Source organism: Rhagoletis pomonella, unplaced genomic scaffold, assembly GCF_013731165.1.
Source record: "Rhagoletis pomonella isolate Grant_MI unplaced genomic scaffold, Rhpom_1.0 Rhpom_scaffold_00004, whole genome shotgun sequence".
In the NCBI taxonomy this organism is placed as follows: Eukaryota; Metazoa; Arthropoda; class Insecta; order Diptera; family Tephritidae; genus Rhagoletis; species Rhagoletis pomonella.
Window position 1 is genome coordinate 30,958,072 of NW_023458558.1, and position 17,189 is coordinate 30,975,260.

General features: G+C 35.7%; 1 protein-coding gene across 1 annotated transcript in view; it reads left to right on the top strand.

The window, feature by feature from the left end:
* Window positions 1–17,189, top strand: part of LOC118738194 (Down syndrome cell adhesion molecule-like protein Dscam2) — a 144,683-nt gene that overhangs the window by 95,846 nt on the left and 31,648 nt on the right. Inside the window, exons 11-18 of the mRNA XM_036469117.1 lie at window positions 5,880–6,011; window positions 6,656–6,805; window positions 9,495–9,640; window positions 10,488–10,623; window positions 12,022–12,141; window positions 13,602–13,754; window positions 13,889–14,411; window positions 14,539–14,749. Coding sequence (XP_036325010.1) covers window positions 5,880–6,011; window positions 6,656–6,805; window positions 9,495–9,640; window positions 10,488–10,623; window positions 12,022–12,141; window positions 13,602–13,754; window positions 13,889–14,411; window positions 14,539–14,749 — 1,571 coding nt within the window. The remainder of the gene's footprint in view (window positions 1–5,879; window positions 6,012–6,655; window positions 6,806–9,494; window positions 9,641–10,487; window positions 10,624–12,021; window positions 12,142–13,601; window positions 13,755–13,888; window positions 14,412–14,538; window positions 14,750–17,189) is intronic.

A 17,189-nucleotide genomic window follows, 5' to 3' on the forward strand; every position in this document is an offset into this window, starting at 1 on the left:
CTGTTTATGTAATGCAGTGCGTTGGGTAACCGCTTACACGCGAAGCTCATTTAACAGATTGCTTTTGTGACAACTCTCAAGCAATGCCAAGTATGCATAACAGAGCCTTTAGAGTATTCTCAAATACTGTACCTTCCGTTGCAAATGTTGAGAATATGAATATTCTATTAAGAGAGAATATTCACTCCACTCCATTCTATTACTCTTCGATAACATTCTAATTCATGTTCGCTAACATAGAATGAAAGAGAGCGGCTATTCTAACATCAAGAGAATGTTTTGAAGCTGCAAACAAATGCATTCCTGCAGCAGTTTAGGTACATACCTCTTGTACTCCTCCACCACCTAATTGCGCCTTCCCATATCTTCCTTATCCTCGGGGTGCACAGTACCAGCTGACCGTATTCTTGGCAATATTGTTATTGGCAATCATTTTTCATCGTTTGTCCATCGATTTTCATCGTTAGTAGCTTAATTTTTTTATCGAAAGAACAGGCTTTAATAGTAACGGAAGAAAAAAAATTTAATTTTTTTAGTTTTTCCTTGTTAAAGTTTGAATTATTTTTTCATAAAAGTGGAAATATCTTGGTCTTGAAAAATGGTACACATATTAATAATAGCTATACGACGCAAAGTTAAGTTCTTTGTTTAATTTCAAAACTTGAGACTTTCCCTACAGCGTAATCTTTCCGAACGAATTTTTATTGGATGGGTATTCTACCGGAATCCGCAATAAAATTTACATTTACTCAAAGGCACGAATTTTGACACCTTGCTTGTTGCATAACTTTTGAATTTTTTTATAAAAATTTTTTATTTTTTTTTTGTTTTTCGTTCATATATACATACAGATTTTACGACTTCCTCTACAACATATTCAAAAATCGAGGAAAAGTACTTGGTCAAACCAAGTGCAATAGTGTGGAATGCCTCATAACTATATAACACAGAATGCATATTTTGTAGTAAATGGGCGTGTATTGTGTGTGTGTGTGTGTGGATGTCACTGTGTGTATGCGTCGTATTAATAATTTATTGCTGCTGAAATTCGCTTTGCTTTAAGCTTTAATGTATGCATGCATACATATGTCCCTGTAGGAAATCTATCTAACTATAAGCTAACTTTAACTTGATTAGGAAGGAGCTAAAAGTCACTATTATCTGTACACATATTTTCTTTTACGAAAGCTAACTATATTTCTAGTCTATGTAACTACTTTGGACATAAAATATCAATAGGAAAAACAAAATATTTTTTATTTATTTATTTATTTATTTTAACTCATTTCATATTTGTTTACATATTTTTTTCTGCAGGTGGTCCCATATTCGAACTCCGTCCGATATTACTTCAAAATGATAATATGCAATTTCGATCTTCCTTTTATTTGTCCTCAATTCGAAAAAGTATTTGCGAAGTGCAGGATATTTAAATAGAAACGCGTTTAGAGAAAACAATCTCCTGCATTACTTGTCAACTAGTTTCAGGTTAGCTTAGTTAGTTAACTACAAGTTTTATATTTTTTATATAAATCCTGCAAAAAAGCTAACTACAAGTGGGCTATTTTTTACAAGGAATGAAACCGATTCAAAATAACGTTCCGGTTTGGGTTTCGGTTTCGCCAAGTGTTTCGGTTTCGGTTTTGGTTTCGTTCTTCAAAATTTATTTCGGTTTTGGTTTCGGTTTCGTTCCGGTTTCGGTTTTTTACAGAAATTTTGTTGATATTATTTAAATCACAATGTCTTAAACGTTGAGGAAAGAAAATCGAAAATTACAGTTCACTGATAATATCAACACTAAGTTCTTTCCCGAACAATCCGGACCGGATTTGGTAATTAGAGAATAAGAGAAACATTTTCTTTCAAAAATGGAACAAAGTCCAGAAGTACGGGAACGCAAAAAACCACATTTCGTACCCACAATACGAGAAACAGCTGATTCACGTTGTTCTTGTTTTTGTCACTTATCCCATTTTCTGACCGACATCGGAAACATGTTTTCGTTGCTAAAACTTTTTTTTTCGATTATTTATCAAAGTGGAAGTCATATTTTATCATCTTTAATACGCCATTTCTGGTTTATTGTTAATTGCCTGGCCGAAGCAAAATAAGAATGAAAGTTAAAGGTTGTAAATGAAAAGAAAATGAAGGAAAAATGTTTTGGTTGTCGGTCAGAACATGGTATTAAATGCAAACACTTGGAAATTGAATTTTGGTTTCACAAATTGATTTTAAGTACATAGATTGAAAATACATCAACAGGCCATTCACTTTTCCTTAAAAGCACCAAGTAAATGCAGGCAACATGTAAACACAATACAGCTGATATGCACTTTGACACTTTATCCATTTTTACTCGGAGAAAATTTCGGGCTATTTCGGGCAGGAAGAAGAATACACTTACGATCGAATACGCTCCAATTTTCGCTCTCTATTACCCATTTTGTTGAGTACAGGAATGATTTCTGGGCTATTTTGGGCACACGCGGGATCTCGCATTGCGTACGGGAAAGAAGCTACTTAAATATAATTAATAGATTATCGATTCACAACAACAAAGTCATCAGCAGATTTTTGCGAAAAGTTACCTTGCCATACTTATTTACTACTTAACAAGAATTTTAGCAAAATGTTGCTGATTTTGGTTAAATAAATCATTTATTTCTAAGAAATTTTTATTTATTATTTTTGTAAATTTCTGGAAACCGATTGAAACCTGTGATTGAAATGGTTTCGGTATCGTTCCTTTTCAGGTCAAGATAACGGTTACGGTTTCGGTTTCGGTTTTGAAAAACGAAACGGTTTTAAACGGTTACGGTTTCGGTTTGGGTTTCGGTTTCATTCATTGATTTTTTATCAATTGATAATTTTTTCTGCAGGGCTATGCGTTTGCTGGTGGCTGTGTAAATATTCCCTTCAAATAACAAACACATATGCAAGTACATATGTATCTACACTTGAAACTGGACTGAACTTGCATTTAAATGTTTGCATAGATATGCGTGTGCCTGCGTAAGCAAACTAATTGCAAAATTCGCATTATTTGTATTTGCATATGTCCTTATACAATGTGTGTGTTGTGCTAATCTGCCTGGGACTGGCATAAATTATTTGTGCGTCTCCTCTTGCAATGAATGCAAATTAGTAAAATGCCTTACGCCTAAATTTATGCAACAAAGCAAATGTCACACGATAATCAGCGGTATGAAGCAAGAAGTCAAGTTGGCGTTTAGCATTTGGTGCTTAGGTTTTGACATGTTCGTGGCATGTAGACATGAAGTTAAGTAAGCTAAGTGAGCTAAAGTTTCACCACTGTTTTCCCTTCCCCTTAGTTTTACAGCAAACATACACAATTTTATAAAATTTTTGGTATTTACATTTTTTTTCGAATTTTCTACAATTTTAATTATGAAAATTGTGGAGATATCAAAAGCAATAAGGTATACGCTAGCCTGGCTTCGATAGAAATGAATTTTGCTGCTACTCTATAGCTAACTAAACTGCCTAGTATTTATATTATATTAATTTTAATTATTATATTAATTTAATTTAATTTAAATTAAATTTTCTTGTCGAAAAGGGGCTTCCCGATCATGGCTTTTTTAAGCGTTATACTGATCGTCAGACTTACGTTCTTCCTATTAAAACCATGGACACAATCATAGTCAGGTATCCTTTAAATGTGAAAGTTTGGTCATTCACGCTAAAATAGCTAAAGCTTATGTAAAGCTTATGTAAATTAACATATGGGACATTTCTTGAAGAGAGTTGCCTCCCTTATCAAGAGATTTGAACTCAATCAATTAATAGTTTAAATAAAATATAACAAAAATGTGAGTGTCGAACGAAAAACATTCCAAAGCGATTTATTTTGAAAATACTCTTTAAGGGGGTTGCCACCTGTTAACAATTTAAAATCGATAAATTAATAAGTTAAGTAAAATATCAAAGCCATATGGGTGTCAAATGAAAACGGTTAAGGGTACATTTTTACGAAAGTATCATTTATGAAGGTTGCCACCTGTTCAAAAACTGAAGTCCGTTTAATTAACAAATTGAACTAAATATTTTAATATGTGCTTGATGCCATGAAGAAGTTTATGAAAGTTTTGTTTCAAAAATATTTGTAAAGGGGCTGCCGCCTTTTTCGATATTTAAAATCAGTTTAATGTTGAACGAAATATTTTAAAACGGGTGTCAAATTATAGGGGTTTTAAGAAATCGGCATCTAGTTCGAAAATTTGTTTGACCAAGGTCACCACCGGGAGTTTAGGATCAATCAAACTGACGATTTAAATGAAATCCGACTACATCCACCAAATTTTTTATAATATCTGCAACTATTCCTATTTAAATGTTTATTAAAAAATCGTGGTGGATTTTAAATTTTTTTTCGAAGGTGTTTCATATTTTTTCAATACAAAAGTATTTTCTAAATTTTTTTTATAGAAGAAAATGCGCGAAAAAAATTCCAAAAATCAATTGTAAGATCTAGCTACTATAAACTTGTACTTTACTGTACTAAAATTTAATGGACCACAAAACTGCATACTCGAACAAATTTTTAAAAATCTGATTAAAAAGTAGCAAATCTGTATGCAAATTTATGGAAGTTTTTTGGATTTTGCAAAAACTTTGTAGATTATATTTTATTTTTATAGTAGTATGAACCATACCTTCATAAAAATATAGTGGAAAAAATTTAAATAAAAATTTTTGCATTTATTGTGAAAAATTCTCTGTGCCAATCCTTTTTTCCGGCAGTGTAGGTATGTATGTATGTAGATGTATAGGTTTTGTGAGTGATTGTGTTAGTATAATTGTTTCTCTTTTTTGGATAAAATTTAGCATAGAGATGGATTAACAAATAGCATATTTTCTGTTGAGGGTTGCCAGCTTCTCAACTAAATTCTATTTTAAATTATAAGTCCAACAAAAGTTTACGGTATGGATGTCAAACGAACGAATCTTTTAGTACAAAATCAAATTTTAAGGGGAGCGCCATTTATTTAAAAATTTCAATTAATTTTTTTTAGTGAGTTAAATGATATGTCTTAATGTGCGTGGCATACGAATGAGGTTTAAGAAAGCTTTATTTTGAAAATATTTTGAAGAGTGTTGCCACCTGCCTAAATGTCAGTTAGCATTTTTCCATAATTTAAATGTAGATTACATGAAGGATGTATCGAAAGAGGTGTGAGAATGTTTTGTTTCCAAAATATTTTAAAAAGGGGTTGCCACCGGTTTAAAAGTCAATTTAAATTAAATCAGTAAGTTATATGACACATTACTAAATACTGTCAAGTCAAACAAAATATGTTTAAGATGTCTTTATTATGCGTTTTTAAAGAGGTTTCCGCCTAATTAAATTTAATCTGTTACTTTAATAAAATATTATAATATCGATCTTAAACGAAATATGTTTAAGAAACTTTATTCTGAAAGAAATAGGCTGAACATTTTACAGCAAGATTCATTGCAGGAGAAAATAAAAGTTGGCGCCCCTGCATTGGTGTGCACACGTCGCCGAAATTCTCTAAATAAAAAACAGTGGGGCCTAAAAGTATACAACTTGGAATAGTAACAGATGCATTATGTAATCAGCCAAATATGGCAGTATGAGGGGCATATAACTAGATGTTGGGTGTTGTTAGGCGCTCCTGCTATACTTTTTTGGCGATAGGCAATGTGAGAATCGCCCTTACTGGTCAGATTTAGGCAGAAGAAAATTTCATTTGAAAATGCGTCTATTGTTATGTTATAGCCTAACAGGCAGTTTCTAAAATAATATAATTTTATTGACATTATTGCTTTATTTGAACACATTTCTGTTGTAACTTTTTTAATTACCTTTTTTCCATATTTCTTTCAATCCACAGGTCCGCCATATGTACGCGCCATCGGACCCATTAAAGCTGTCGCCGGCGAAGACATAATTGTACATTGTCCATTTTCCGGTTATCCAATCGAACAAATTAGATGGGAGAAAGGACATCAGCAATTGACATCAAGTAAGACAAATTGCCATTGTACGTGCAAATTTTGGTGTCGTACACCGAACAATCATAAAAAAAAAGACATAGCACAATTCCAGCTAAAAGTATGTATGTACAACCAAGTGCAAAGCGCAATCACACAATGCCGCAATTGCAGTGGAAAATGTGAGGGAGAGTGGTGTAAGCATAGGGATAAAAAGCTAAAGGATGCAAAGTGCTGAAGCGGTACAATAACGCATTAACTGTCGGATTTATACCACTTCGCTAACGAACGAACGATGTATTCTTCCACACACACACATATGAATATGCATACATATATAGATACAATACACGGCTGTCCATTTGTTAGCTTAGCATTTGTGTGAAAATACATTTTCCTCTGCAATAGTTTTACCATACGGGTACACTGCCATAACTTTGTGTCCACTTTAGTAGTGTTGTGTCCACTTTAGTAGTGTTGTGTTTGTATTTTTCGCTATTTGCACTTTATTTGTCAGCTGAAGTTTAGTACTCGTACTGGCTATTTGTATACTCCGCGCGTTTATACAAACATTTAATTTGTTTTTTTTTTTTTTTTTGTTTTGTGTTTTTTTTTTTTGTTTTGTGAAGCTTCACCTTTGCTTTATTGTAGTACATATTCCATTTTCTGTTTGCAGATTCACATTACTCGCTGTCACCAGTGCAGCAAGGTGGCTATCTTGTCATCAAGAATGTCGAACCGACCCGTGATCAGGGCATGTACACGTGCATTGTGCGGAGTAGGAATGGCGAGGAGGCGCGGCGGGACATGCAACTGAATGTCAATAGTAAGTAAGGGGCGAGTGTGTGGAGGTGTAAACGGATTAAGGGGAACAATGAAAATTGAATTGTTTTTGTGTTCATCTAAACTGCCATGAAGTACACGATAATTCTTAATGGATGTGAAGAGATTTGTTAATATTAACTTTTTTTAATGAAACAGCATACAAAGTTGAAAGGAAACTGGGCTTTTGTAAGAGCTCACTTAGGACCAATATAATGTGTATATATTAAGCTTTTTGTCGATCATATACTCTAAGCCACATTTAACGTTGTTGTCGCTCCTCGTTAGAATATGGAGGCTTTTATTGTTGAGAAGCAAGACTCGGTCACCGAGTTCTGTCGATCACCTCGGTGGACGAGTGTCTAGCCACAATACGCATCAAAGCGAGGTTCTTCGACTTCTCGCCCATTTTCACTTACACCTCGATGGAAGAGAAGGAAAATCATCAAGAATTTCTTCTATGAGAGCTTGCGGCGTACATACGCTGCCACAGTCACGATATCAAAATCATGCTTGGATACTTAAATTCCAGGGTGGGTAAGGAATGGATATTTGGCCACACCTTCGAAAAATTCAGTATCCCTGACGAACCGTCCGATAACAGTCTGAGGCTGATCGACTTCGCCGGGGCATGAAAAATTGTAGCTACTGCTATATGCGTTATAAGAAACTGATGAGGGAAGCGGGACGTATTTGTCGCAATAAGAAGAAAAAGGCTCAAATACGTGAGTGCAAAAGGCTTGAAATGCCGGCCAACTTACTTAAAGCACCCTAGTGACTGATGTCCAAAACTGAAGGAATTTCAAATTTCAAGATTTTGATTTATTTAAAAAAACTATGCACTATAAAATTCTGCACGTTCCTCTAATAACTATTTTATTCGAAAGTAATAAAGTTAGAATAACGAAATTGGAGGATGTGGCAGTGCACATATTAGTCCTAAACATATGTATATTTTTTCCGAAAATAACTATTAAAAACTTTAATGGATTTTCAAGCACTTTAAAACGTCGTTTTCAATATCTACCTATTCAATTCAATTCAATTTTCTCTTTCATTTGTTGTTTGTATATTGGACTGAATTTTTTAATTATTAGTTTTTTTTTTAAATTAATCACATCATTGAAATTCCGAAGTCCTTTAAAAAAGGGTCTGAGTAACTGGAACTCATGAAATTTGAGGTGTAAGTGTTCATATGTGTCCCGAAATAATCCCGAAATTGACCTGACAAAGTCCATAACTCGTCCCGAAGTGGCGCCAAAACTAGTCCCGAAATCATTCGACAATAGTCCTGAACTAACTCCGAAATGGGCGAGTACTAGACTAGAAACGATCCCGAAAAAGTCCCGAAGAGTTCTCGAAAAGGTCGCTACTGATTAGATTTGTTTTCATTTTTAATAGCTAAGAACTTGCCTTGGTTTACGCGTAACATTTTACGCAAATTTTGACCATATGGGGAGCAAAGATGGTTACACATAAGAAAACCTGCCGTTAGAGAGAAAAACTATCCAGTTTTAAAATCTTTGGCCGCTAGTTTCGCGAGTATTTAGAAATCTGTTTCACAGTGTAATTACTGCAGAGGTTACCAAACCTTTTTCTCGTAGACCACTTAAAAAAATTTTAATAGTTTCGATGGACCTCCGGCTTCTACATTTCTACCATATTCCCAAAACTCGCCAAAAAAATGTGAATATTAGATCGTTCTGCATTTATGAGGAGTAATATTTTGGATGGCAAAAGAGCGTGAGCTAAATATAGAGGCGCCAAATACTTGGTTATATCAAAGATAAAAAAGAAATAGTTGTAGTGAGGAGGAAGATGGAAGTGTTATTCCTTAGTGAGGAATTTTTGCGGAAAAACAAAAATTTGCAAATTTTCTTTTTCGTGCTATTTGTCAGGATTAAATGAGAACTGTAGCTACTAAAATTGTGTAGCCAAGAAATCTGAAAATTAGATCATTAAAGCTTTAAAATTATTATTTTTTTTAATCTCAGTACGAACATTTTTCACCGAAATACGGCCTATCAAAAATGACCGAAAAATTAGATTGGTTTTGCTCCCTTGATTTTTTGAGTATCTAGGATATTATATTGGTAGGTAATGCCAACAAATTTTATTCTTTACTACCAAAACCAAATATATTTTCGTGGACCCAACTCGTGAACCCCCATATTTTTTCATACTAAAGTAGACCTCTGGGGTCGACTGTGGGAACCACTGAACTATTGGAAAAGTTTTGTCAGTTGATTGTATGGGTAAAAATGTTAATCATACACCCTGTCACTCATGGTAAATGGTAATCTGCCTTAACATGAGTTTCGCCCGATAAAAATTCACCCGAAAATTTTTATTCCGCCCATAGTAAATACATGGAAACCAAATGTGAAAAGTAAACCGGTTCGGGAAAATTAAACTCATGATAAGGTTGATTAATTTTGAAAGAAGAAATAAAATAACATACATAGATATCGAAACGCAAATCATATTTTATGACTATATGTATATATTCATTGAGCAACTATCTTTAAGTCTTTTCAGGTAAACGGTTTACCGTAAACCAGCCTACAAACGTATCTATCTCAACTTATCTTAAACGAAAGTTAAGCTTAGCCTTATTCAAAAATTTACGTTTATAGTATTTTTACTGTCAAAGCATCTAAACTCTTTCCTTCTTTTTCTTTATTCTCTTGCAGGCCCACCAGTCATTGAGCCATTTAAGTTTCCAAAGAATCTACAAGAGGGTGGACGCGCACAAATAACTTGCGCCGTTTCATCCGGTGATATGCCAATCTATTTCAGCTGGAAGAAGGACGACATGTCCATACCGACAAGTTTGCAGGTGAGTTGATAAACATAAAGCCATGTGAGCACTGAATGGCAATGAGGGAATAGAAGTAAGAAATGTAAAAAAGAAGAAGAAATTTTACAAACATATAGTATATACATACTACATATGTATATACCTGCAGCAAGTTTAGGAGAGTCAGTTAAAAGTTATTTGATACAAAAGCAAACAAAAGAAATTGCATGTACAGCATACATACCCTATAAACATTTTGGCGAACTTTCAAAAATGATCTTCGATCTCCAGTATGCATAAGACCTTAGTTTTGCAACGTTCATAGTATGTATATTGGAAATACACTCGAGATGGATTCGAAAAAAAAACGACAACCATAGTAACAAGAGAGATAATGCAATCCTGCTCATTCACGAAGGGAAATATTAGAAAATTACTCTCTCTCCTTAAAATTTCAATTCGATTCGGGCTGAGTTTCGAGTTCATGGGAAAATTCATTGGATTCCATTTTGCTGGAGAATGGTCTAGTTCTCGAATCGAATACTAACCTATTCCATATTCGTTATCGAAGGTGAGACTTGAAAAAAATTTTAGTTTTCCAATCATTTTCGAATTGTTAACCAAGCCCAATGTTTATTGGGTATAATTATATGAAGTACATATGTACATATATCGGAGTGTATGTGAATAAGATTTCGTAACAAAGTGTCAAAGTTATTTTAAGCGCCAAATTAACAAAAAACTCTAGCCCATCTTCCAAGTTTACACACAAATTCGTACCGTTGTATGAGGGAGTATTCACATACTTGCATTTACTCTCACATTCTCACTAGCTATTTCAATTTTGTTGTACTTGTCTCATTGCATGTTTTTTCTTGTTTCGCAGATTACTGAGAAAAAAGAGGAATTCTATTCGCTGTTGGTCTTCAAGGATATCAGCGCAAAGCATAGCGGTAAATATACCTGTTATGCGAGTAATGCAGCTGCCAAGGTGAACTACACTGCCGAATTGCAAGTGCGAGGTAAGCAATGGGTTGAGGGAGGTAATTGATAAAAGGTAATTGCTATATGAAGCAACACTTTCGAGAGTTGGCAAAGCAAAGCAAAGCATAGCAAACGTGCAAACATACATACATGCCTAAGTAACTGAGAGGATAAGTAAGTTGTGTGTCAGCACTTGAGATTCACACTGCGTAGATTTAGTTACACTTCAGTTATACAGTTACACAAAGCTTAAGTTTCGAATAGCAATATTGGTGACACAGATTTTTTCCATTTATGTCGAAAGTTAATAGAAAGGATTTTGAAGCATAAATCATTGATTAATGTTGTTTCCTCATTTTTCGATCGAAGAGACTGGAAATAATACAGACCTGCGAAATTTAATCTTATCTTCTAGCTTCCAATAATATGTTATTTTTTTTAAATATATAGGTAGTTGAAATAAAATATAGTATTTCTTAAAATTTGAATGAAAAGCCAAAAAATTAGCCAAACTAAATATGCGTTTTTTCTTAAAAAAACAAACAGCTCGTGACTAGTGGGTAAAATGGATCGACGCAATTTAAATCTCCCAACGAATTGCCTGGAGGCCGAAGTTTAAATTTTTTTTTGCGTACCAGCTCGAAAGTTAAATTTGGTCTGTAAACTGCTGTATGGGCAATAAAGAACCTTTTTTGTTTGCTGTAAGAAACATTTGGGACTCCAGTTAGTTCTTTAACTCTTTAGCTCAACTTTTTCTAAGTAATTAAAATGTGATTTTTTTTTTTTAGACAACTAAAAACATTTTTAATCTATAATTAATGTGGGGGTGCTGCGTTAACGTCACAACCTTAGTACTTCTGTGCTTCAGCTGGCTAACGTACTGCCGTGAGTGTGTTTGTACGATTTTCTTGCTTTCGCTTTGAAATAAATCACATTGCATTTCTTTTTCAAATTACTCGACGGCGGCAAATACAGAGAAAGTTACGGTAAGCTTAAGAAAATCCACTGTACACGTTTGCGATGGGAAAACTCGCAAGCAAAACTCATAAGCACACACACACACACACACGTACATAATCCGCCAAGCTAGACGAACCGTCGAGCAATGTGATTTTTTTTTACTTTTTTTTTCTACGATTTTCTATACACAAAGTCGCAATGCAGTTAATTTTGTTGTTTACTTTTCTACTTTGTATCTTCACAACTTGCGGCTGCCACAACGATGCTGCGATACTGCGACGCTGCCACAACAACGCTCATCACTGCTTATCGCTTCGCATCGCACATTCGCCACGTACGTTATCGGATTGTGCGCATCCATCGGCCTCTGTGTGTGTGTGTGTGTGTGTGTGTGTCTGTCTGCTGCTGAACATTCAATGCGCTACAACCGATGCCGTGGCTGCCATTTGGCTTGGCTGGGAATTACGTTTATTTAGTTGCGCCACGCTGGGCGTTGGAGCCAATGGACACGGCCATCATGCTTGGCAATACAATATCGATAAATTGCGAGGCGGAAGGATATCCGATTCCAACTATTACCTGGTTCAAAGGACAGGGTGAGTAGCGCGCAGAAGTAAAAAAGTAAACAAAAACAATAAATACTAGATAATACAAATAAGGCTGGCAATAGGAGTAGATCGCTGTAGTATAGTGTAGATATGTTTGAACCTTAGTGTGCAGTATGTACATACGTTAGGGTGGAGCAAAAAAATTTCGATTTCGAAATTGTGCTTAAAATTTGTGTAACGTATGCACATTGAACTGTGATAAATCGTTTTTCAATGGGATAGTTGTTTTTTAAGGGATGGTGTTACCTCAGAGCTGGTCCCATACTAATTTGGTTTTGATCCGATCATTGGATCGAGAAGAATTTAGCGATATTTAATCTTAAATTTCCCTATGAAAATTGAAGTCGCTTTTGTTTTTTGCTTGGAATTACTTCTTCTAGAATTGATAGACGATAAAGTGAACCTTTTTTGACGTTATTTCAGAATTTCATTAAAATCGAATAACATTTACAATTTCCAATCAAAAGTGTGTCAACTTTTACAATTTTCCACATTTCTTCATTCCTAAGTGAAGGATAGCGCATATACAAAATTCCAGCGAATTTAAATCGCGGTTGCTACTTTTGGCCGCAGCTTATATGGCGATGTCCCACAGTGCGCTGTCGGCAAAAAATCAAAATTTTCAAAAATCAATGCGATTTTTAGCACCTTATTATAATAAAAAAATTGAATGGGATACAAAACTGTATATTTACGCAAAATGTTTTTAGAAAGTATTTTAAAATGTGAATAAAACAAACATAACAATGGAGACCCAGATGATCAGAAAATGCTTTAAAACGGCTCATTGTGGCCATGCTTTGCCAAATTTTCCGACTATTTCGAAATAGAAAAATTGATCTTTTTCGCTCCACCCTAATGTAGGCGCAAAGCTTGCAGTGTTGTACAGTCTCTGTCGGCGAATGTGTCTGTAATAAAAACTTGCTACAGCTAGAACGAAAAAAAAAATAAAAATCGAACCAAATAAAAAAGTGTTCTCTGGGTACGTTAGTAAGAAAGAGAGAGAGAAAAGATACGGCAGTAGACTTAATCCTGAAATGCGAGTTCATTAAAGTTTTATAGACGGCAACTTTGGGTTCGTAAGTTAAATTGGGGTCGAGCGTGTTGCCAAGTGGAGTGGGCGCGTAGAGAGCGACCATTAAAAGGATAAAGCCGCAGAAAAAAATGCGAAAGAAAAGTAACTAAATTAAGAAAAAAGAAAGCGTATAAAAATGCTGGCAAAGAAGAATGTAAGAAGTAAAGCAAATAAATTAATGTCAGAAATGTTAGAATATTAATTAAGCCATTTCGCCATTGATGTGCAATTACACGCGCGGCAGCTGCCACAAAGCGTTTGAATCCAGAATTTGTAGACAAAATGAGCAAATAAATAAAAATGTAGTCCGCACAGGCGAAAGCGAATACCAACAACTCCTTTTATTCATTTGCTTTAAATTATTTTCCTTCAGGCAAAATGTCGCAGGACTTTAAGCCGCTCAGCATGCGCAACAACTCGCTGGTGCTCAATTTGGCCACGGATATTGATGAGGGCTTCTACATGTGTCAGGCCACAAATGACATTGGCGCCGGTCTGAAGAAAATCATACGCATCAATGTGAATGGTAAGTGAACTCTGCAGTGTGCAGTTTGAGAGTGCAAGCGATTTTCAAGCAAATACTTGTAATTTTAAACTTTACTAGCCCACACATAACGAACTCTTTCTTCTTTACCCACCCCTCTATTCACTCCACTTTAGAGCCGGCTCGCTTCGAACAAGCCGCCCGCAATGTGTCATCCCGCCGCAACGATCCCGTCAGTCTCGAGTGCCAAGCCAAAGGCGACGAACCCATCGCCATCTCGTGGACACACAACAACGGCCGCATTGACCTCAATAATTTCCGTTTTAGCATTGCGGAAATGAAAACGGAAAAGGGTGTCGACTCACAGCTGACCATCGCCCGTTCGGATCGCCACGATTCGGGCATTTACCGTTGCATCGCCGAGAATCCTTATGGACGCGCCGAACTCGTCATCTTCCTGGCGGTGCAAGAGCGCCCCGACACACCCTCCAGCCTGGAGGTGTTCGAGGTGGGCTCGCGTACCGTCAAGTTGTCGTGGCGGCGCCCATTTGACGGCAATTCGCCGGTGCTTAGCTACTTGGTGCAATATCAACCGTTGAAGTATCTGCAATCGCATGCAGCACTCGGTATATCGGGTGGCGATTGGAGTGGTCCGAATATCATCAATGTGACTTTGCCATCGACGAGTATTAGCCGTAGGTAAGTTGTCACACACACACATACATACATGCATTGCATTATTCATGCACATGCAAAATATTTTTGATTGTTGACACGCTTTTGTTTCCCTTGTTTTTGTTGTTTTGTTGCTTGTTTGCTTCGTCAGCTATGACAGCGATTTGCGTGAGAGTGCCATTGTTGCTGGGCTAACGCCGGCGACCACATTCCTCATTCGCATGCAGGCAATCAACGAAATCGAGCGCAGTCCATTCACCGATCCGATTGTGTTGAAAACGCAGGAAGAGGCACCCACCGAATCGCCCTCGAATGTGCAAGTGCAGACTGGTGGCGAGAGTGAATTGATTGTGACATGGCAGGTGAGTGCTAGCATATGCAAGTAAGTAAGTAAGTGTGCGTGGCAGCGGATATGACAACGGAAGCGACCGATTATAAAGTAGTTGCTGGCGCTAACAAGTGGTTATACCGCATTCATATGTATGTATATTAGACCGTACCACCTTAAAAGAAAAAAATCTCCAAACACCCCGGAGTCTAAAGTATTTTTGCTAGACAATTTCAAGAAATATGTCGGCTGAACCCAGGCTTCGCATTTTTACATTTTTCGGTGACGCCTACGTTCGGCAATAAAATTTATTAATTTTTTTAATTGTGCAATTGGAATACTCAAAAAATTTTCTTAGCACAGTTTTAATAATTTATGACGAGCTTTAATTTTCTGCCGTTAGGGTGATAAGGACTGAGATCTGTTATGTAAACATTCGGACGGAGTACTTGAGATCAATGAACTTACGTACAATTTTGTTTTTTTGAGCTAAGATATAATTTAAGATCCGACTGTAAATGCCGAAGATATGACAAAAAATATAAACAGACAGTCCCCTAGGTTCAGCAAAAAAAAGTTTTCCAAACAGCCTTGCAAAAATACTTTGACTCAGGAGTGTACAGCGAAGTTTTTCTTTTTGGTACGGTCCAATGTATCTATATATATAATCCTGGCCTGTAGATGTGCAATAAGGTTTTACATATTCCGAAAAGAGTTACCACCTGATAAAAAATTGCATTCAAATAATTTAATAATCAATGCCATCAGATCCACACCGTTCGTTCGATTTTCAAAAGCGAGGTGTCAAATCAAAGGGCTCTGACTTAAGGTGTGCAATAAGGTTTAACTATTTCAAAAAGAGTTGCCACTTTTGAAAAAATTAAGCTCAAAATAATACGCGAAGGAATTTTTTGTTCCGCAAAAGATCTGCACCGTTCGTTCGATTTTCAAAAACGGGGTGTCAAATTAAAGCGCTTGGCCTGTAGATGTGCAAACTGGTATATGTTTATTTGTTTTAATTAGTTTTTGGTTGAATTTGAAAAAAGGCCAAACTGAAGCACTTTTGCCTTTTTATTTGCCTTCATACCTGGTAGTTTTTCTTTGTTCCCATCTACATTAGGGTGGTCCAAACATTTATGTGAAAAAGTAATGCTGTCGCCCTTAGGATTGCTTTTTATCGCAATATATATATATATATATATAAATCTGTGTTTTTTATTTCGAAATTAAAAATATTTAGAGGTCCATGTATTTTATATGAAAAAAAACATTTTGCGTAGAAATAGTGTAAAATTCTTCAAAATCAATATTTTTCGACTGGAAAGTTTAAATAAACAGTTGGGTATTGGATGTTGGTAGTCTTCTGAAGAGAAACAGAGTTCGAAAAATATTGATTTTTATGAATATACCATACATATATATATTCACATATTAGTAATATTTGCTTTATTTTATAAGCCAATTTAAAGACCGTTGCGTCATATTCTTCGAAGCCGGGTTCACATTTTAACCGAAGACACGGCCCTTGTTAAGGTAAATCAACTGTATCAAACCTACTAGAATTCACTACAAATGAGAACAATGGTTTTAAATGTAACTTTCCAACAGACTTTGTTGGGCTCTTACAGTTGTTTTTTCTTGCTTACACACTAAAGTGATCCAATTTTTTTATAGGGGGAAAAATGTTCATCCGGAAAACGGAACCCCCTTAGTTTTTTCCTTTTAATATTTGTAATATCTGTACCAACTTTCAGTTTTCTACTGCAACCAATACAGAGTGCTCAATGACTTTGAAATGCGTTACTGGAACGCCGTGAAACTGGCAAAAATATTACTGAGTTTTATAAAAAGGTGCTGTTGCCATGACAACTGAAGCTTGTGATATTTTTTAAGAATTTACATTTGAAATGTTCTTTGCTTACTTAACCAATTTTTTTATTAATATATGTACGCAATACTTCTACAGTAAAATATGACCATTGTGAGCATATTCTAAATTTATACTTAGAAACGTAAGGTTCGGTACCAGCTCCTCTTTCGACAAGCGCAAAAATTTTGGAAGGTGCCCCAAGCTCTATCTTGGGAAAATTTTTTTGGACCACTCTATTACACACGCACAAAAATTGTTATACAGTGCTATCTGGGTCGAGTGACCTAATTAATGCAAGACCAGTTCGTAGAAAACAGATTGTTCACTATATTCAGATTGAGTTTTTTGTTCTTTACAATCAATTTTATTGCGCAGTGCGTCTTTTAAAGTAAAATTTTTAAGAACTCTGAAGTGTCGTCTTTTCACACAGTTAATGCCAACACATGTTTCCTGTTGTTGTTGTATCGTTGTCGTAAACGCTATAGCGGTAGGCCCAGGAAGCATGAAGCCTCGATGGGGTCTGTCCATAAGGCCAGACACATTATCCGGGTGGGGTTCAGTGGGCATGCGAAGAGATGCTGCGTGTCATGGAGCGTCTCTCCGA